This window comes from Corvus hawaiiensis, chromosome 5 (assembly GCF_020740725.1).
Source record: "Corvus hawaiiensis isolate bCorHaw1 chromosome 5, bCorHaw1.pri.cur, whole genome shotgun sequence".
NCBI classification, from domain to species: Eukaryota; Metazoa; Chordata; class Aves; order Passeriformes; family Corvidae; genus Corvus; species Corvus hawaiiensis.
The window spans coordinates 6287777-6309915 of NC_063217.1; the positions used below are offsets into that span (position 1 = coordinate 6287777).

Here is a 22139-nt window from a genome sequence, read left to right on the forward strand (position 1 = left end):
GGTGAATTGCTGCAGTGTGCCTTATCTTTTTGTGAAACAGGACTGTATTTACTGTCTGTTATTTGCCATCTTTCTGATCTCATCTCCGTCAAAGAATCCATTGAACTTTTCCTAATTTACAGTTGTAGAAAGGATGTTAGAATCAGGCTCTATGTGTTTACCTCAGTATTTTTTTCTAGATTATATGCTATGAAGTATCTTTCAGATCCTCCCCCCTCAACAAGATGTTAAAACGTAAATGTAATTTTTATCAGTTATGCAATTTATATTCCAAATGTCATTTAATGTAGCTTAAAGGTCTCTTCTGACTTCAACAATGCTATCATTCTGTATGGATTGAATTTTCTGGTGTTCCTACTTTGTGGCTGTGCTGTGGCGTGAGGGTTACAGAGTCAACCTTTTGATGGGATGCAGTTTTAATGGAAAGTGTCATTTAATCAACCCATCCTTTACAAAGAACAGTTACATTCCTTTCACCAAGGAATATCTTTGTTGTCAGATTGAGAATTAGTGTAAAAAGAAAGAAAAATATTGCATTACTTTATTTCTTCCGTAAGCTGCATGCAAAAAGCATTGTTATATTTCTTGGAATTTAACAATATCTTTTTATTACTTTAAAATTTCAAATTTTCTGTGCTCTGGAAATGTTGTGTATTGCTGAGAATGGCTGAGTGAATATCATAATAGATGATTAACTTTAAAAGGGAGTTATTTTGATGCAGGCCATTTAATTGTGATTCTGAAGCCAAGCATCTGTTTGACTCATTCCTAGTGAAGAAAAGTACCTACTAGAAAGATACAACAACATCCTGCTCCTTTGCACATGGCCAAGCTGCTCTGAGCTCAAGTCACTGCAGTGAAGAACCAGAGCTGTTTGCCATAGATCCACTCCAAAACGAAGATCCAAGAGAGGGAATGATGCTTTTAGCAACTCATTTTTGCCATCTCTAGGTTACTGGACCAGGCAATTTTTTTCTCTTCCTATTGTCCTGATGGATTTCAATGAGCAAGAGAGAAAAGAATCCCAAAATGTTGGATCTAACTTTGTGTTGTTTACTTGCTTGTTTAACTAGGGACAGGGAGCCCTGTCTGAGAGACTACGGAGCTTTAGCATGCAGGATCTCTCGACGATTCGTGGAGACAGCAGCAGCACTGTTCCCCCTTCAGTCACTGTACGAACAAGTAGCAAACAGAGCCAGCCAAAACCATCCAGAAGTGCATCAGAAGGCACTGGCAGCTCAGGTAAGTGCCAGTGTTATTTTCAGTGTTGTGTTGTCTGGAATATCACACCATTCAATGAAGTCATGCCCTTGGCAGGAGCAGAGAGAAACAGACACTGCAGGCAGCACATAATTCCCAGGACACAGACATGCTGCTGAGTCTCTTGGCACTTAGGAGAAAAAAACAGTATCATCATTTGATTGTTACTATTCCTGGCTGGTACCAAGGATGGGACTTGAGTGTGCAGGGAAGCCAGACTCAGTCCTTGCAACCTGAGCTGGAAAGTTGGGTTGGGGGCTGCAAGCCATGCTGGGAAAACTGTGTTTCTTAAGGGCAATGGTTTGTTTTCTAATTCTGAAAGAACAAAGGGAAGAAATATAATGCTGTGAGTAAGATCCATTCCTGAGTTAAAACATTTATTTCAAGCTTGGTTAAAGAATTTTTTTTGGGTCCAAATCCAAAACATTTAATTGGAGATAGCTTTGCAGATTAGATCTCAAAAATTGAGACATGGGGGGTTATCCCTAGCAGGTGGCTCCAGATGGCTTCTGGGATTCCCACACACCACCAAAGATCACTCAACTCCAGTGCTGTGATGAGAAGCCACGGAAAGTTGCAGGCGTGTTGCACTTGGTAGCTTGTGGAACATATGCTGGCAAGTCAGAAATTCAGCAGTTCCAACTTGTGTGTGTTGAGGTCTGTGCAAACACTCGCTGTATTTCAAGCCTGTGTAGTTGCTACCTCTTCTAATTTGCTTTAGTTTTGGAATGTATTAGAAATGTCTTGTCTCATCTTTCCTAAAGAGCCTTTTACAAATTCTGAGAATCAGGCTTCTTTTTTTCAACTTTATCTGTTGAGTACATTTTCTTTATGGGTAAACTGAAATGTTGGTGCACAGTGGTTTTATTCTCATCTTTATGTAAGGTCTTGTGTACACTTCTCTTGAAATAATCAATCTGAAAACAAACTGTTCACAGACAGAATATAAAAATCTCTAAAAAATCACATATTTAGACCAAAATAATGTTACAAGTAAAGCATAATTCAGTTATCTTAATTCCATGTTGAGTAGAGCAGTCTTTGTAGTTTTGCTCTTAAGACAGCGAAGTCAGCTCACCTGGCCACAAACCCCTGTCTCAACACACAAAAGTTTTTGATTTTGTTCTGGCTTTTTATCAATACTGTTCAAGGATCTCTCAGAATGAATCTCTGAAAAATTGTTCATAAACTTTTCAAACTGAGCCTAAGTGTTTATCACAGATTTTTGGATCCAAGTAATTTGACATTTTGTGTTTAATTTTTTTTTTTTTTTAATGAAAACTGCACAAATTCGCCAAGTGTTCCAAGACCTCTATCTGTCCCATCTCACTTGGTGATTTCGCTGAGGTCCCTAATTCTCCACCTGCAGAGAATATGGACAGACTCCTCTGGAGGGCAATTCCACTTGCAGGTGGTGGTGTCATGCTGTGTGAGAGACTCCAGCCACAGCTTTGCTCTCACTTTTAATCCCATTAAGTGAAAAGTACAGCTCTGGTCTCTCCAGCCCTTGTGCTGTTTTGTGTGGGCACCATTTTGAATGTAGTCAGGATGTCTGGAGGGGAGAATTGATCAGAGTCAGCTGTCGTGTGTGTGTGTGTAAGAATGTGATGTGTCAGCCAAACTGTGTCACATCCTGAGGGCCATATTCTGGTGAGATGACACTGCTCTAGGCACACTAAGCCCAGACATAGTTCCATCATTCCACCTTCCATATCTGTTTAGTTGGACATAAGCGGGGGACAGACAGAATTTGTCTCTGCCCATTAGTGTGCTACACATACATGTAATATATGCATATATGAGAATCTGCATGAGCAGTCACTACAGAACAGCAGACACACGGCTCTTTCTCCTGTCCTAAAGCCCTCAGATGACATAAATGTCCCTGCCAGATGTCCCCACTGCCTCACAGAAACATTGAACTCCTCTTTTTTTCCCTGCTTTAGAGATAGTGGGACATAGTCAGTGTGACATCAGATGGAGTCAGCAAAAATACCCCAGACTATGTGTTTGGCATGAGGGTATTCGCATTTTAAATAGCCAACTCTTCTTAACCTGCATTGTATTTCTATTTTCTTGATGCTCTATCACCTCTTATATCAGCAATCTGTCACCCAAAGCAGGCTTAAAGTAGATCTTTTTGGTTTGATTTTTTTTTTTTTGCTGTTTAAAGGTGTTTCCCTCTCTTTTTTCTCTTCCATCCTAGTCCCACTGCCAATCCACAAATTATGTTAGCAACATTAAAAAAAGAACCAACAAAAAAGGAAGCATCTTACCCTTTCCTTTTGCAAGTGTTTTATTCCTGGTGCTTTAAGAGAAACCTTGAAATAGGAGGATAATAATTCCCAAAACAAAGGTTTTATATAATTCAAAGAAGGCTTATGTTGATTGTCCTTGACTGCTGCCAGCTAGAATTGTGCCTGCTCCTTGATCTCTTTGTGACCACACTAATTAAGGGAATTAGCTGAAGGCTGGAGTTAAAGGTTATGCTTACAGTGAAGAACACAGAGCCGTGTTCTTACCTGTTGTGTTTTCTTTGACTGACAAGAGAGCAGAGCTCAGTTTCTGAGGGGTAACAGCCCCTGCTATTATGGAATTTTACATGAAGCACTCAGGAAAGAAAAGCAGACCAAAACCACTATCCCTTTTTGATGAAAGCTCTGAAACTCATATGGTTAGAATTAAGGTATAGCTGGAACTATGAGGTCTCAATATAAAAATGCATGATAACTGAATTACCCAATAACAGCTAAACCCCTGTCATCACAGGGGACCTGTCATGGAGGATGCTGAGAGCTGACCCCACTTGGATCTGCTGCAAATACCAGCCAGAAGTGGTGGTTTTGCACTGTGGTGGTCCCTTCCTCAGGCCCTGATCTTTGCTCTTTTAGGCTCAAGAGTGTTTCTTTGGATTTTATATTACTATTATTATTATTGTTATTATTTTCATTATCATTATGTTGTTAAGGGGGGCTTAAGTTGCACCTGACACTTAGCATCTCTGGAAGTGTCCAAAGCCAAGTTGGAAGAGGCTTGGAGAAACCTGGTCTAGTGGAAATTGTCCCTGTCCATGGCAGGGGGCTTGGAACAAGATGATCTTTAAGGTCCCTTCCAACCCAGGCCATGCTGTGATTCTCTTAGCCCATAATCTGTCTTGGTGATGATGTGATGGAACAGCCCAGCTCTGGCTACCCAAGCCATCCAGTAGTAGAGAGCTGTGAACTCAGAAGAAGAAATCTTGAATTTGATGCAGATTAAAAATACCTTCTTGTACTATTTTTGAGGGATCATTTTTAACTCGAGCAAATTTGCTGATCTGCATTATTGGAAGCCTCCAAGATTTCTGTTTTGGGAGACTTTGAGGGACATATGAGATCCAGAGGCCAGGAACTGGAAACTCCTCAAGCCAGCTTTGCTGCTGAACAAATGGCATATGGAAGCATATTCTGACTTACAGCAGTCAGGCAAAGACAAGAGAGGGCTCTTCAGGTTGAGCTTACAGTTTTTTAGCTGGGTCCCATTCCCTGAGCAATGGAAACACAGCCAGTAGGGAGAGGTCTGTTGTCTTCTCTGCACAGAAGAGATTGCTAAAATTCAGTTTTGTTGGTATTAAACCCCACCAGTCCCCCAGTGAGCACCAGCAGCAGTTCAGGTTCTGGTTTCACAACTCTTGGGCATGTTTCCAAGCCCACTGAAGCACGTGAAAAGGCTCTCCTGACACCAGTGGGCTGTAGCTGTGGCCAAAAGCTGGCTGCAGGACCAGGCTACACAAACACTCAGCCTGTTTCATTTCCACTATTGTTATTTTTATAATGTGAATGGTGCTGGTTAGATGGATTTGTGACTCTTTGAATCCCCTCTTGACACTGTGTGAAGAGCTTGGCACTTGGTAATGACCTCATGCAGACACAGCAAAGGTTTTTTCTGCCTGCTGAAGAGTGCCTTATGAGGCCAAGGAATAGAATAAGCAAGAGCTGCCTTTGACACAAGGGGAGTGGCTCCTTTTTCTCTACCTTTTGCTACTTTTCCCCCCCCCTCTACCTTTTGCTGTCTTTGCTGTGTTTCAGTGGTGCCTGTCCATTGTGCAGTCCTGCTGTGAGGATGGTCCTTCTGCAGGCATGGGACTGCTCAGCACATAGTGGGCTCTAGGTGTATTCACACTCCTCCCGCAGAAAGACCCTTGTCCTCTTCCTCACACCCGGTCAAAAGCCACACCCAGATGACACAAAGAGGCAGAGGCTGCTTTTGCCATGATTGGTGGGTGGCTGCCAACCTCACAAACAGCACATCCCATGGGGCATCACCACTGCTCCAGGGAAACGTGCACAGCTTCCTTTGTCAGCACCGAGGACACACCATGATTCCCTTCCTCCACATAGCAGGCCCACCATCTCTTAATTTGATTTTTCACTTCACTCTTGGTTCAGCGTTTTTCAGTTTATGGTCCTGGCACCCAGATGATAGACTCTGACATTTCAGCTTCGATGCCTGTTCCAACCTGTGCTTTTTCCACAGGCAGAACTGCCTCTTTCCTTTGGGAACTGTAAATGTCATGTGGCTACTCAATGTTATGGAAAACTGTCAGTTCCAGAACAGTATTTCCAAATATTTTTCAAGGCAATCCTGTTGTTCTGGCAAATGTCCAGTAACAATCCACGTAAGACATGTCCTTATTAACAGTGAGGAGCTTTTGCACTTCTTAACTTTAGAGTATTGCCTTAATTTGTGTTGCATCACAGGACAGTCAGTGTCCAGAGCTGATGCTGCCTGGGCCAGAGGATCACAAACACTGGAGCCACCCTCTGCATTGCCCAAACCCAGTGTTCTTTCTGCTTAAGCTTGCCCCAGGCTGAGATCATTCTCACCTGGAATGATTTCAAAGCAGAAATGGACAGTGTGCTTTCTGATACTCTTCGTTCCTCTGAGCAGGAGAGACTCAAGGCTGCTTTTTGGTCTTTTGCTGAAGGACCAAAAGCTTTGCAGTACAGAACAAAGGTGGGGGAACATCAGCAGTCAGGATGTGTTTGGGTATTCAGTCCCCATCAACCAGAAAGATGTGTGAGAACAACCCAGGTAGTCTGAACTCCCAGAGAATAAACCATCATAAAACTGTGATCAGCTGTTCAGAGGCTGAACCCACAGCAGATCTCTTGAGGAAGCCCATAGTTTCACAGCAGCATCCAGCCAATGTGAGGCAGCTGTCCCACTGAAAGGGTGTAACCCAGCTTGCTTTTGGCCAGTGCTGTCTTTTCCTTTGGATATATTTAAATCTTATTTTTACATGCTGACCCCAGTCAAGGAGTGGGTTCAAGTTAAATGCTGTTCCTTGCTTCCAGGTTGCTCTTGGACTGGGTCAGATCCTCAAGCCAGTAGAGAGCAGCAGCACAGACATCAGCAATGGGACAAGGAAGGTTGAGGCCAGAGTGCAAGGGACAGTGGGACATCTGCTTTCAACAGCAGCACTGGTTTGTGCTGCTTTAAAATGACTGTGAAACTATGGAAGAACTTCCAGTGTCTCTAGTGCAGAATAATCATAACTAAAAACACACAGAGCTCAAACCTTTTCTTCTTCAAAAACTTTTTTTTAATGTGAAGTCATTGATACCACTGTGAGCATTAAATTGAAAGGCTCAAACTGGAAATTTAGGCTGTTTCCTGGAACACAAACTGTGCTCAAGATGAAGCTGTAAGCTTTACACTTTCGTGAACAGCTATGAATCACCTGCATTTGCACTGAAGGGTGCAATGCAATTCCCTTCGTTGCTTTCGTTCTTATGGCAGTTCCATCAGGATATTAATTCCTGTAGGACCCTCCTGGTTTAGGAAGATCGGGGATCTGTGGATAATTTTCTTTAGAAGCTGTGTGAGTGGTTGCAGCAGCTAGATGACTTCTACAAGAAGTCTAAATCTACTGAAAAGAATTCAGGCACATAGAATTACAAGTCCCAGTATTGTACCCTGTGTTTGTTATCATACAGCCTTTTGCACTGTGTTACCCATTGCTTATCCACACTCCCATTGCTTATCCACACTCCCAGGTCCCTCCAGTCAGGAGTTACTTCTGTTCAGTGGTTTGAGAACAGAGCCAGGGAGCTGTACCTAACCCCATGCTTAACACCCATATGGACACAGCCTCGGATGAGGCACATTCCTGAGTCTGTGCTCCATGCTGGTCAGTGCAGACACTCACCTCCCTGTGCACGAGGGCCTTGAAGTCCACTTCAAAATGGTTCCAAGTGTTTTCTAAGAGTGAGTGGCTTCACCTGATGAGTTCCTAACGCTCAGCTCCTCTTTCAGTGTGCACATGTTGCTCGGTATGCCGACTCCTCAGAGGTGAGTGCTGGATTTCCTGTGTCCTGGTATCCATGCATCCCTTTTGGGCATGGCTGCATTCCCCAGCCTGGCTTGCTCCTGATGCTCTTGCTCACTGGGTTTCCTAACACCAGGGGAACAAAGCAGGGGAAGGCCAGGCTGCAAGCAGGTTTGGGAGCTGTGTGTGTGAGCTGGTGGCAAGAATTGCAGTGCTTCTCACCGTACTGACCTGTGTTACCCAAGGATGGGGACTGTTTCTCTGGAGAACTTCATTCCTTTCTCTTCTAGAGGATGTGCCATGTCCTTGCTGTGCAGTGCAACTCCTCTGCCCCGTGTCCCCAGTGCTGGTGTAAATCCACTGAGAATGCAGCAAAAGCAAACCCTCCTCAGTCCCAGTCCTGTTCTGCACTGTTCCCTAAGGACTGGCATGTTTCTCCATTAGTGGAGAGGACATTTGTGTTTGGGATGAGCAGGGTATGTAGCAAAGCCCAGTAGCAGACCCTGGTATGAAAAAATAGGTTTGAACAGACTCTCCCTGCTTCAGTCTCTGGCAGAACCATTTTTGAAAAATGTCCCCACTGTCCCCAGCATTTATTGTGTTTACAAACGTCGGAGTGCAGTGAATGGTTTAGCTGCTGGTGGTCTTTTCAGAGCTGTGCCAGTTAGCTCGGTTGCTAAGAGCCCAGACATGTCACTTCTGCATTTTTTCCCAGTGGCAGATGAAAGGAGTGGGAGAACTCCAATTTGGGCATGCCAGAGGATGGGACTGCCAAGCAGCTTGTCTGGGGAGAAGAAAGAAATACAGACTGGCAGCATCTCATATTCGTGGAGGCAAAAGATCTTAGTAACTCGTTTTCTTCCCATCTCATGTGCTTTTTGTTTATTTTGCACACTAATCAACCTGGAGACAGAAGCAGAGGGACTAAAGGATCACAGTGCTGCTACCCTGCTGCAGCCACCGTGCTGCAGCCACCTGTGCCTTCCCACAGCCCTGCACCTGGTGCCAGAGCCCTGTGCACTGTTGCTGCTTGGAGGCTGATGGTTCCAGCCTGATGCAGCCTCCTTGCACCCTGCATGGGTGGCAAACCCACCCTCACATTTGATTTGTTACCCTCCCTTTTCTGGGTGAGTGTGCCACTGTGCAGGACAATGAAGCGTGTTTAAGGTGATATCTGTTGAAACAACCATGAAGTATTTGTATTCACAGGGCATATTTATTAGAACCCTTCTAATTTTAGCCTAAACCAATTTTATGGATTTGACTTCAAAATGTTATTTATAAAAAGAATCACTGAATCCTTATGCACTTAACAGTCATGAGTTAATCTTAGGAAAGTCATTTAATGATGCTAAAGCAGCAATCAGTCCAATATGTTTATGAATTGGACCCAAAGTAATTTTGATCAGATTGAAATTGCATGCCCTGTCTTTCACATTGGCTTGTTTTACTACTCCCGGCCCCTCTCCAACATAATCCAGTCCCTTAAACCATGTCAATAGGGATGTGCCGAGGCTCTGTCATAGAGGGTTCATTCTCCACAGGCTGCCCTTTCTCTGTCTCCAAGGCAATAGATGCACTAATGCACTCTCAGACAGTGGCTTGCCATTAAAATGCTCCTTTGTAAGTGCATCTTTGGTAGCTTGGAGAGCTGACTACATCACATGAACATTTTTCAGTGCCACAAAAACCTGGGAGAAGAAAGAATCTAATTTTGTTTAGCTAGGACTAAGTTGCCTTGAGCTATTGGCACTCATCTTTCCTTGATGCAAACTTTCGTGTAGCCAATTTCAGAGTCCCATCATTAACAGTTCTAATTTCCAAAGAGTTTATAATCTAAATGGGCAGATAGTCAAGCCTTACCTCAAGCAGGAATATTAAAGTCAAGGCTGTAAAGCACAGCTTTGATGCAGCCTTTTTGGCAGGAGTAGTTGCCTTAATGCTCTTGCAGGTAAAACTCAATTATTTCACTGTCTGACTCACAGAAAACTCCACAGCTCTAAGGAGAGCACAGGCTGGTGGAGCAAAAGTCTGAGCATTCTGCTCCCTAGAGGATATCCTGAGAGAAGGTGTCATGAGGATGAGGCCTGCAGGTGCCATGGAGTGTGCATTTCTACAGAGCCTGAAGGCCAGGCTGAGCACAGCCTGAGCCCCCTGGGCTGGAGCTGTCCCTGTCAGCAGTGGTGGTGGGCTGGGTGCTGATGGACTCCTCTGTTCTGGAGCATGTTTGTCTCTGTCAGCAGTGGTGAGCTTTGTGCTGAAGCTGTTGGCTTCAGGAGAGCCCTTTCCTGCCCAGCTGGATCGCTCCCGCTGGCCTCATGTTCTGTACATGACAAAGCGTTGATGCAATTCAGGACATTCATCCTCCTCTGCTCTGGGCAGCTTCACTAAAGTGCAAGCCTCTTTGACAGATGTACTCCAGCACATCTCTTTGATATCTCCTATGCCAGCTCCTCTTGCTCTTGTTCAGGGCCAGGCCTTTGCTGGTGGAACTCCTTCCACATCTTTACCCAAGTTTCTGATTTATCTTCTTTGTGTTCTGTGGAAAGTCAGGCTGCAGCATTCAGGAACAACAGTACAATTATGTAAGAGCTCTTTCTCCTCTTCAGAGACGACAAAGTGAAAATCTCCAGGGATGTCTGTTTGTCTTTTGGCAGTGCCTGGCAAATGCTTAAAATGCTGCTCAATATTAAACAATCTGCTTGGGACCAGCATTCAAGAAGTAACAAATATTATGTTTGGTGGTGTTCTCTCAACTAACGTCTTTTAGGTGCTGTTCCAAAGACCTGGGGCATGGCTGAGAGGGAAAACCCATTTTAATTCTTGTGGAGAATAAATATATCTATCGTGAATTGAAGAATCAGCTGTGTATCAGGAGAACTGTTGGGACTGCAAGTACCTGAGGTGGCATTTAATACTAAAATGCTGATCAGAAGCCTTAGGCAGTGTAAGAAATGTGCAGGGACATTAGTGATGAATGGGTCTGTTTTGGGTGTGCACTGCAGGGTTGTGCTCCACAAAGTGACAGATCACACATGACCAGCAGTGCAGCTCACCAAGGACCTCGATGGGACATCCACTTAACTGTGTTTTAAACAAATCACCTTATTGGTCTATTAGCTGAATCCAACCCCTTCTTTGTGGTGTGCTATGAACTGCACATGAGTTATTACAGTGGAAAGTGCTTTAAAAACACTAATTGACTTTGTGTCAAGGGGGCTGATTGTACAGCTCTGAACTAATTCAGTTAAATGGTGTAGGTGGTTTTATTTTGGTTCTTAGCCAGTTTTGCTTCCAGCTCTCATTCAGGGGATTTTTTTTCACCTTATTGAACTTAAAAACAAACAATTTTCTGTTGCTCTAGGCATTTGGTTCCTTAAAATTTCCCTTTACTAAATACTGAAGCAAATTTTTACAGGGCTGGTTTGCATCACTTTGCACTGGTACTTCTGAATGGCAATTTGTGATTTTCTCTTTTTGAGATTTAAAAATAGTTTCATATTTATTTTGGTAATTTCAGGGAAGAAAAAAATTTCACAGAAAATCAGTAGTTTTTAAGTACATTTGCATTTTACCAGTAGAAAGTTAAAACATTAATTGTTGTTTAATAAACTCCAGCTGAACGACAGATATGATAAAAGCAAAGATGAATATTTCTGTGTTCTGAGACAATGTTCCTTCCCCCTCTGCACCCAAATGTTTTCTCCTAACAGTTTATTCTTTCTTTTTCTCTATGTAAATATTATGGGACTCTGATGTAAGTGTTACAGATTGCATGAATTTTCCTCTGAGGTGTTTGGAATAGACTAGCACTTAACAACTCACTCATTTGTGGGATGTGTTTTCATTAATGGATGACTTTGTTAACGTGATTAGGCTTGTTTGCTTTGGTTGCATTTGACTCCAACTTTGGAAAGGATGTCTGCCTCTGTTTGGTGGCTCCTGGGCAGTGTGTGCTGGTGTAGTTGGCTGCTCCTAACTCCTTGGTTTGGCAATGAAAACTGCTGGGGAAGTACAGGACTTGGGTCAATGTCTTTTGGAAATGATGGTGAATTTATCTTTGTTGCAGGGGAAAGAAGCTGATGGCCATCGTATAATAAATATCTGTTCTCCTGTTCTTATTAACTGGTGTGCAAACCTCTTTATATGAATGATCCCCTGGAAAGGCTTAACTTTGGAGTGACTTTACCTTCCATTACAATAATACAATACCTCGCTCTTGGTTTGAGTAGTCTGTGACTGTGGTTTTCCCCATTGCTCCTGAGGAATTAAAGTGATGGGAGGAAGAAGTATTGTGCCCAGCAAAATAAGGGGAGGTCCAATTTCTCTCAAAGTTGCCTGATTCCCACTGTACCTGTATTTAAGTGTCCAGATTTTTCAGAGGATCAATATCAAAGTCATTTGCTCGCTTTTACTTAGAGTGGGCCAGGTCCTGACTTCTGTTGTACTCATGAAAATCCACAGGAATTTACTACAGATTTACACAGCAGCATGGACCAGAGTCCGAACCAAAGTGATTGCTGAAAAAAACAGCGCACTACTGAATCCCACATATTGGTGTAGAAAAAATTTTGCAAGTGAGATTTCTTAGCCTTGTTGAATCACAGAGATCAAAGATTACAATGATCTGGCCCTACATTTCCTGGTCCATGCTGGGTTGTTCCCTGTGGTGCATTAACAGCTCAGGTCCCAACTCTGCAGAGCACTCAGATGTCTACTTTAACTAGAAATGTGCCCATTTTCAGGGCTTCCCACACAATCTGTTGGCTGTATCAGTTCCCTGGGAGGAATTATGATAGTATGATAGGAACTGGAATTAGAGGGTCCATTTCCTTAGACTGTTTACAGTCAGATTCTGTCTTGCTTTAGTGGAGAGAGGAGTGTAGTCTGGTCTGTGCACTGAAAAGGTGTTTGCAAGAGGCAGCAGCAGCTTTAGTCCTGGAACACCAGCCCATTTCCCACTTCTACAGCAATTCAGCCCCTCCACACAAAGATGTGGAGCCATAAATGTTACAGGTGGAGACACCTGAAACACAGCCTGCCCTGGGATGGGGAGTGAGAGTCTTCCACACAGAGTCAGGGCAAAGATCTGGTGTACGATCCATATTTTTACACAGCCACCTCCTGGCTGTGACAGTCCCTGGCATTGTTGGCTGCTTCCCTGGAGCAGCACACACTGCTGACTCTGCCATTTTGGGGACATCTGATAGTGACCTGAGGCCCCACAGCCTCAGATCCTAAAGATGGCTCTTAGAAACACACTGGAGGTCACCCAGGGCCAAGTGCTGTCCTCAAAATGCGTACTCCAGCCCTGACAACATGTTTTGCTCCTCAGTCTTTACCTTCTCCAATAGCCTTGGTGTCCCAGAACCCTTACATTCACTTCAAACCTCCATCTCCTTTCTCACCAGTTCCTCACATGTGTGTTTGTTCTTCTGGTTAACCCCTTGCTTTACATTTTTACTCACTCTCTTGGTGCCAGAAAATCAATTTTTTATCATGTCATCACCATATTCACAAAAAATAACAAACAACATCAGAGCTGGCGCTCACACAGCAGCCACCCTCGGAGATGAGTTCTCTCCCATCCCACAACAGCATAATGCTTCCACAAATGTGGGACAAAGTCTGGCACCCTGAAGTCTGGCAGATCAATATGAGGTTGGGTTGCTCACAATACAGGTGTCCTTCCCAAGGCAGGATGGGCAGGGAATCCTCCCTTCTTGTTCCAGGTTGTAAGGAAAGGGCCCTGTGTATTCAAGATCTGTTTCTTCAATGGCCAGAAAAGTAGTGCAAAGGCCTGGGATAGCACATCTTCTTCCCTTTTCCAGTTCAGTGAGGCTGAAGCAAAACTGGTTCCCATTTGGCTGGTTTTCAGTGTCCCACTGACAGTGAGGTGGAGCAGGGAAGAAGAGGGTGTCAGCCCAACTTCCAGTGGACTTTACAGACCTCTCAGCTGCAGGGATCAAAGCAGTATGCACCAGTTTGAAGGCTGAGCTCTCCTCTTGATCTTCATGGAAGCAGCTTCAGGACATGGATGTGATGCTTGGACTGATGGGGAGAACAGAAGAGCCCGCAGGAGACTGTGCTGTGGACATGGCTGGCAGAGCTCCCTCGGTATCTTTTTTGCCCAGTATCCAATTTAAGAGAGAGAATAGTAATGAAGAAAGCAAAGTATGCTGCAAAACCATGGGATTCACAGAAGCATTACCAGGCTGACAGTTCTTCTGTCTCCTTTTCCAGTGGAGCAGCTGGTTGTAGGAGAAAGGGAGCAGGGCACATTTGCATGATCCTGTCTGCTCTCAGCAGCCTCAGCAGCCAGTGTCTCCTCACTCTGGTCACTGAACACCCTAACTCTGGTTCTCCAACACCCCTCCATCCTGTCCCATTCAAAGTCCTTTTTCCATGGGGAAAGCCCCTGTCTGCTCACAGTAGCACATGGCTGGAGATGTGTTGTTGGGCCACTGTGCAAACCTCAGTGAGGCTGTTGAAAGAAGTCCTGACCCACTGCTACTAAACTTGACTAAATTTTGATTTGGCTTAGGGAGGCAGCAAAGAACAGCTTCCACATCCAAGAGGGTCTAAGCTAGGTTGCTCCTGGGTAGCTCACTTCCCAAGTAGAGGGATAAAATAGCAAACCAAAACATTCCTGTACTGTTCTGCCATGTGATCTAGAGAACATTTAATTCTCCCCACAGTGCAGTTATCACACTACAGTCCTACACAGAAGAAAAACATTTCAGCATTGTCCCAGACCTCTCTGCAATGTGACCACCAACACCTTTAGTACAGCTGGGGGAAAAGTCAACTTCCAGCTCTTCCTGAAAACCTGCAGTGGTGTCTTCCAGCCTGCCCATGTGAATGGTGATAAGGGGGTATAAACACGGGGTCAGTGGGCAGAGGATGGTGTGCACAGGCTGCTGTCTTGAGCAGCAGCTGCATCCTGTGGGCTGAGAGCGATTAGCTGCTGACTTTAATTTGGCACTGGTGAGAGCCCCAATGACCTACTCATGACTCCTGTCGCTGTAGCCAAATAATTTCCCCTCTGTCTGTTACCCAGCTGAAAGAGCTGTCGAAGAATTTGGTTCTTTTGGGCTTTAAGAATTAAAATGGATTAGTAAGTATTAAATGTTTAAGAATCCTCTTTGGTTTCAGTCTTTAGGGTTTAGTCTTTGGTCCAGCAGACTCCTAGAGTCAGGCTGGGACAAGAAGCACAGAGCATTATTTCTATGTACGTTTATGCAACCATTAAAGCATAGACCCAGTAATTGTCATTCATGGCACCTCAACAGCAAATACTTCCACTCCTGACGTGTTCAACATCAAAAAAGCCTTCTCAGTTAAACAGAGAAGCCTCCAGCCCTGCTGGTAAGAAACTGTGGACATGCAGGAAGCTTGGTTATGTTGCACTTCCTCTTCTGTACCCCTTGCTTTGGACTGGTCATTAAAAACACTGTCTCATTTACTGTCTGTATTTAGGCAGCAAATGGATTGTGTTGTGTAACGTGACCAGTCCCAAAAAGATTGTGCTATAAGTTACAAGGATAAGAACCACCAAGAAAGTATTTGTGGTCTGTAGTTATGGGGCAATAAACTGCCTTCAGATCCATCAGCAGAGCTAATGCTCCACCACATTTATTCCAGAATGACAGAAGAGAGACTTTTCCCTGCATTGGTCTTCCAGCAACACACCCACTTGCTGAGGGTCCATTCAATGCCTGGTGAAGCTTTTTGTGAACTTCAGTGGATCTGTCTGAGTGCTTGCCTTGACCACTCTCAGCTTCAAGTCTGTCAGTGCTGCTGTGTTTCCAATTTCTGCACCCCAGGCAGGTCTCTCTGTGCTCACCAGAGGGCTTCAACACCCATTTGGAGCCTTCTAGAGGATGCAGTAGATGCAGGAGTTATGGATGGAACCAGCAACTAAAGAAATCAGTTATTTTATTTATCCCTGAGCAAACAAACAAACAAAGAAATCTCTTTCTAGTGTCAACCTCCCAAACATCAGAGGCTGTGAATTTAGTCTCAATTCTGTGTAAAATAATCAAAATAATCTTAATAATGGCTTTGTAAAGAGGAGCCTTTTGATTTCTAACCCCACAGCTGCTATTATTAGAGTGTGATGTGTGTGACCCCTCTATTAACCCCTGGAAGATGCATGGCTTTGCAGTGAGGTGACTGATTTGTGTGAATCAAACCATCACTGATTTCCTCATCCTGTGTCTTCACATTTAGGCTGTAAATGGCTTTGTTAAATAGGTGAAATAAGCGTGAACAATAGGTATGAGAAGCCACCTGAGACAAACTGTGAAACAAAAGGCTCAGTGTTCTCAGATGATGAAGACAATGATTGCGCATCCATGAACAAAAGGCCCAAAAAGAAGGATCAACCCCTTGAGGTACTTCTGTATTGTCAAGGCTGCTCCTTCTATGACATTCCTTGAACTTTCAACTGGAATCTTCAACTGAACAAACACCTTTCTTTGGTCTAAACTCACTAAATGCACTTTAAGTTGCTTCATGTAAACAAAAGAGCTAAAGGAAATGCAGATCTCACTCTGTTGTTTGCCAAAAGCGAGTTTAGCAACATTTTGTTATTGAGGAAATAAAATCTCTGTAGGAGATGCCGTAGGCAAAGACTCCTTGCAGGTCTGGGTAGGGTGGATGGTGCCACAGCCAGCAGCTGAGATCTCCACCTGTGGAAAGCTGGTTTGTTCCCTCCTTCCCTTGGCTCAGGGTGAGGGAGCAGAGCAGTGTGGTTTGGTCAGCAGGTGCAATCCCTTCTGCTGGGTTGTCCTACCTGTGGGGGCTTTCACCAAAGTCTGGGCTGCTCTGTTCTAGCTGTGGAAAGGTGCAGCCTCTCAGGCTACTCCCAGAGCTGTCCAGTGGCCTCCCAAAGGGCTGCTCATTCCCCATTTAAGAGTCTTTGCTGTGCAGTTAATGACAGCTTTGCTTTAAGAGCCACATGGCTTCCCAAAGAGCAGCCCTCTCCCAGGCTGCAGGAGGTACTGCTCTAGTGGTCCAGCTGTGTCCCTGGGCTCCTGGTTTACAGATAGCTACTCCAAGCCAGCAGCTCTGGAGTCAGGCGTGGTGTGGGATCCATTACTGCCGTGCATAGCAGCTTTGCCCCTCAGCTCTGCTCCAGCTGTGCCTTTGTGGGCACAGCCATCCCATCCAGACCTGTTGTGCTGTTGGGGATTCACTGTGGGGACCTGGAGTAAGATTTCAGGCTTGGAAGATGGGGTGAAGTGTTGGATTAGTCCCATCTTATTGAGAAACTACTTTGGTTTACGGTCAAGCTAGAAAAAATGGAAATTTAGGTGGAGTCTAAACAAAACCTCACCATGCTGCAGTCCCTGGTCTATATGAATATTTACACCTTGCTGCATCACAGGAATGCAGAAACGTGGCACAGTCTTGTGTTTGAAAGTCCTATGAAACAGAAATGACAAAGCCCTCTCTTTGGTCCTGTCAGGCCCTTACAGGTAAATAGGTTGATGCTGTTAAAGAAAACAAGGCTTTGGGTATTTAGGTAAATGGAATAGAAGAGCCTACCACACCTTGTTACTTGATGCTGTGACAGGGCTCCACACTGAGAATCCAATGTCTGATAACCGATTCTTGCTGTGAAGTGCACAAGGCACAAAGCCACACCAGAACTCTTCTGAGAGAAGTAGGCACTGCAGATTAGGGCTATTTCTTTCATTTGTTTGCTAGCCTAACTGCTGTCTGTCTGAGTCTGGAGAACAGGGTTAGCCACAGGAAATCAAATTCATGGAGTTGGTCTGCCTCCTCCTGGGCATCCAGGGCTCCTTGTAAAAGCTCTGCGTCAGCTGACTACAAGGCAGAATTCCAGTAGCTGGTTTCTAAAATAATTTCAACAGATTGTGTCTGGCCTCTTTTCCAAGCAAGAGGCTGATTTTTAAGAATTTTACCTCATGAGAATTACAGACCCGGTGTGTTTTACCTTGTGGACCCCTTCAGCTTTGTAATGCCATGAGCTGTACCCTCTGAGGAGCTGTAGATGGGTTGGACAGTGCAGGATGGGCTGGGAGACACCAGAGCTGGCTCCCTGCCACCAGTTTGATGTCTTGATCCATGAGCTGCTGTAAATGGCAGCAGTTTGTCCTGTCTCTTTCAACTGTTGTGTTATTAGCAATCTTTAGCCACACCTCTAAGCAAGCGCCAGAGGGGAAGGTGTTAGTGTAACCTGGGTATACAACAGGTTTCTTTAAGAGATTAGTCTTCAACTGGTCATTAATTAATGATCTTTAGGGCCAAAATCTGCTTCTCCATTACTTCATGCCTGGAATGGGACCCTTGTCACAGAGGTCCCACAAAGATGGGTGAGTTGTAAGGAAAAAAAGGCCACTGAAGTTTTGTCTTGCTTTTCTGCAGGCACCGCCTAGGACCCTTAGACCTCGCTTCAGGAAGAAAAGTACCTCGTCCTCTGCCACTGAAACAATGTGAGTGCAATGAGCCAATAGCACCAAGATCCACAGAATGTCTCTCTTCTGCCTTAAAGAGCTACTCGTTCAAAACATAGGAAACAGCAGTGGGATGGATGTGCTTTGATGTACAGCACTGCAGACATGGCCTTTCTCCCTCCTCTCCCCGCATCCCTCTGTGACACGCTGCTGCTGTTTGTCCCTGACGTGGGTTGGACAGTCTGGCAGGCACCTGCAGGTGAGGGGTCCTGGTTTGGTTTGCAGAGTGTGCACCCACCTACACTGTACATTTACAGTTTCATTTGTGTCTGCATAGCTCTTGCTCTGTGAATGCCCAGCGGAAACAACAATAATCAGTTACTCATGATGCTACATTGACAGTGTATTTATTTATGGCTTTATCATTGATGAAGTGGATTTGCAGAACCCATGGAATTCTCTTTCCTCCCTTCCTCCTCAAGACTGTGAATGATGTAAAAAATGTCAAAGTACTTCGACTGTACAAAATGTCCAAGATTTGTTAGCGAAAGCTGAGTGCAACTACGTTTCTCTTTCTGCAAGTAGATCACATGTTCTGAGAAAATCATTGTGCTAAACCCACAGAGACAGAAACTCACAGAGGATGAGGAAGAGATGTGCAAGAGAAAAGAAATGGTTTCAGTGATGTAATGAAGGGGGAGGGAGTTCTAATTTTGATCAGCCTGAGCCAGGAGAGTATTTTGTGGAAAATGATGGGTAGAAGAACTAAATCCCACCATTTGTGGCCAATGTTCTACTGCAAGTTTTAAAGTGTGAGCAAGCCAGGCTTGAGCAAGCTGCAGCAACAGAAGTTAGAATCGCTTTAGTGATGTATTTCCAGGGAAAAACACGCCGTTATTCCCTGCTGCATGAATGCCAGTCCCAGCACTCTGCTCTCCTGCTGAGGGGCTGCTGTTCTGCTTGCATGAGCAGAGGAGGGTGCTGGGTCTGAGCTGCTTTTTGGAGCCTGGAGTTTCTCCTGTAGCATGGAGTTTGGTTAGAAACACAAGAACCAGATGGAGTGGTGTATTTGTATCCATATATAAATGAGAAATATAAAAGAAGAGGAAGACACGGTAGGGTTTGTGTATTTGTGCTTCAAGTTGGTGTCTCTTGTAAGTGTTGAGCATGTGAGATTCACACATAAGTTAATTAATTACGTGACCCTTTGTGTTTGCTCTTGGACCTGTCACATAGACTAGAAAAGCATTTAGCATTATGTAGGATGTGCCATCGCCAATGGATCAGCACGGGGGCTCGATGGTGGTCACTGTTCATCTGGCGCAGGTGCAGCAGCCCAGGGTGCCAACAGCCTGCTGGAGTGTGCCAGGCTTGGAGATAACTCTGAAGTGGCCTTTGAAACCATTTCTCTGCTGGGGGTGCATCCATATCCCAGCTGCCCATCTGGTGGATCCCTGAGGTCACCCCCACAGCTTCCTACATGTGTGGGGAAGAAAGAAATAAATTATGCGCACACAGAAATGTTTATCTGACCTGGCTAGGAAATGGAAAAAGCAAGCAGGTACTTCCTGTGTCTGCCACAGTATTTGGCCTCATTACCTGAGAGTTTTATTTCCTTTACATGTGCTGATTCAGTCATATTTTGCAAATTTTGAAAAAGTCTTCAGAAAGTAAATTAAAAAAAAAAATCCAAACAAACCTGTCTAAAGAGCAGTTACAGAAGAGTCGGTCCCTGGAAGATACTCAGCAAAAGCTTTGAGAAGCTAAGCTTATGTATTTTACTTCTAAGCAGCTTTAGAGTTTATTTTATTTCTTTTGGCTAATGTAAAAAAGAAATAGAAAACTGCCTGCACTGTTAGCAGAAAATAAAATCCTGTTGCAAGCAAGCCATGTTTCCCTGCTATGCAATGGGCTGCTGTAAGATAAAAAAGAAGCTGACAAGTTTGCACTCAATTATGCCAAATACCCCAGCCAACATAGAGCTGCATAACATCTGACAAGTTCTAATCTCAGACACGCTGTATTAACATTGATTCTCACTAAAACTATTTAATGTGCGTCTAATCTGCTGTTTTACTGTAAACTTGACTGTTTAGCATTTCTTAAGTGCTGAGGTGAAATGTTGACAAGGGAGTTGCCTTATATCTCTCAAAACATTCACTGTATAAATGAGAAAAATAAACCTTTTCATATCTCTGGAAAAAAAAAATGTATTAATTTATCAACGGAGCTGTATATTTGTGTATAGATAGGCAGATGTGAATGCCTGACCATGTGCACTTGTGCTCCTTGTGCTCCAGTGTTCTGTACAGACGAGAACGGCCACTCGCTTTGATTCCTCACCTTCCTCGCCCAGGTTGTTTACAGGGGCCGCCCCAGGTCTGTTCAGTGTTAAGGCTACGTGTGTTCATTCGGGATAAACATCACCCGTGAAATCTTTTGTTCCAGCTTTTCTCTGGAGCCTCCGCCAAGGAGCGAGCCCGGTTCGGTGAGCCGCCCTCCTGCGCTGCTGCTGACCCCTCCTGGCAAAGCAGGGTGTGCAGGACCCGGGACAGGAGAGGAGGCAGGGATGGATGGATGGATGGATGGATGGATGGATGGATGGATGGATGGATGGATGGATGGATGCTTTCTAGGTGTGTGTTGGGAAGGAGCAGTTCTCAGCTCCCTTCCAGTTGCAGCTGAGTGTGCAGGCCGGCTGAGCACTTCCAGATGTCCCCTCCTAAAATCAAGCAATCTTTCAGCTGATGGTTTAAAATAGCAGCAGATCTGGCTTAGTTAACAAAGCCCAGTTTTGGGGCCTTTCAGGCAGCTGGCCCCTACCATCAGTCCAGTAGGGCAGGCAGGCACCTCCTCATGTCTCAGAGAGGGACAGGAGAGTGGAACCCTGAAGGGAACAGGCCAGCCCTAGGAAACAGCCTTTACCCAGCTCAAGGCTCCAGTGAAACGTGCATTATTTTAAACATGTAAAATCGAGGCTGAGGGGAAGGAAACTGCAGCTGGATATAAACTATGGTAAACAGGCCTGCAAATTACCTCCCTAATTTACCATAAACTCACTCAGTTATGAAGAGAATAAGCTTGGAGCATCCCAGTGCAGCCCTCTGTGCCTCCTCTCCTGCCATAGGGGTCAGCATCAGCGCAGCTCCAGCGGTCGCCAACTGCTGAATCAGGATCACATCCAACACAAGACAGACTTCACTGTGTCCTGGTCACCCTGGAATGAATCATTAACCTAAATTGTGGCAGTGCAAACCCAGCACAGAAGGAAAGAGGATCGGGCAGTTTATTCCTGCTAGGAGGGAGAAAGCTGCTTGGAGAGAGACAATGCTCCTGTAAACAACCTGCTGCCTCTGGCTGCTGGCGAGTCCTCGTGTTGTGATGAACCCTTATGCTCTTCACCCACAGTCTCCTTTTTGCTGTTAGTTTCAGGTACCTGTTTTGCATCCAGCACCATATTTGAACTAGCAGAGAACACGTTGGGATTTGCATTTAGACAAACTATTTAAGGCTCATAATTGTGCACTTGGTGTGATTTCTTTCCTGTGATGGGTAGAAAAGGTCTGTGATACAATGGTACACTTGATGCCTCACAAGGATGGCCATTACAACAGTATTCCAAAGGTTGATGTTTTGCTGGTTTTGTTATACTGCTTGATATACATCTTGAATAAAGTCTTAATCTTTTCTTTATTAAAAAAAAAAACAAAAAACAAAACAAAACCAAACATCTTTAGTCTGTTCAATGTATCTGGCAGGCCAGAAAAATCACTTTGATCGCTGTATTATTTTTATCTGAATTCTGGCTGACTGTATATAGATGTATTCACTAAGTGCTGCATGTCCTTCAGAACTTTCTGTATCATGAACTGGAAAACAAACAAAATACAGCTACTGAACACTCTGAGTAACTAGTGAATTCATTGCAATACTACAGCCTTGTGCTGCAAACCACCTCTGCTATACAGGCAGCTCTGGGGCTGATACCCAGGGACTGTCTGCTCAAAAATGGGTTATCAGGGAATGCTTTAAGGCACTGCTTTCATACACTTGCTGGAGTATCAGCTTTGTAGAGAAAACATCTGATCCAACCCTGAGCAAAACTAGGGTCGAGTTGCTCTGCACACTCCAAACAGACTCCACGA

The 22139-nt window shown here is 44.5% G+C and overlaps 1 protein-coding gene across 5 annotated transcripts in view; it reads left to right on the forward strand.

The window, feature by feature from the left end:
* Positions 1-21901, forward strand: part of REEP1 (receptor accessory protein 1) — a 67298-nt gene extending 45397 nt beyond the window's left edge. Inside the window, exons 7-10 of one of the 5 annotated variants that reach the window (XM_048303894.1) lie at positions 1074-1242; positions 7558-7593; positions 15827-15966; positions 17966-21901. In XM_048303894.1, the coding sequence (XP_048159851.1) occupies positions 1074-1242; positions 7558-7593; positions 15827-15966; positions 17966-18037 (417 nt within the window). In that variant the 3' untranslated portion in view covers positions 18038-21901. The other 4 variants (XR_007203680.1, XM_048303892.1, XM_048303893.1 and 1 more) reach the window with 4 other exon arrangements.
* The last annotated feature ends 238 nt before the right edge of the window (positions 21902-22139 follow it).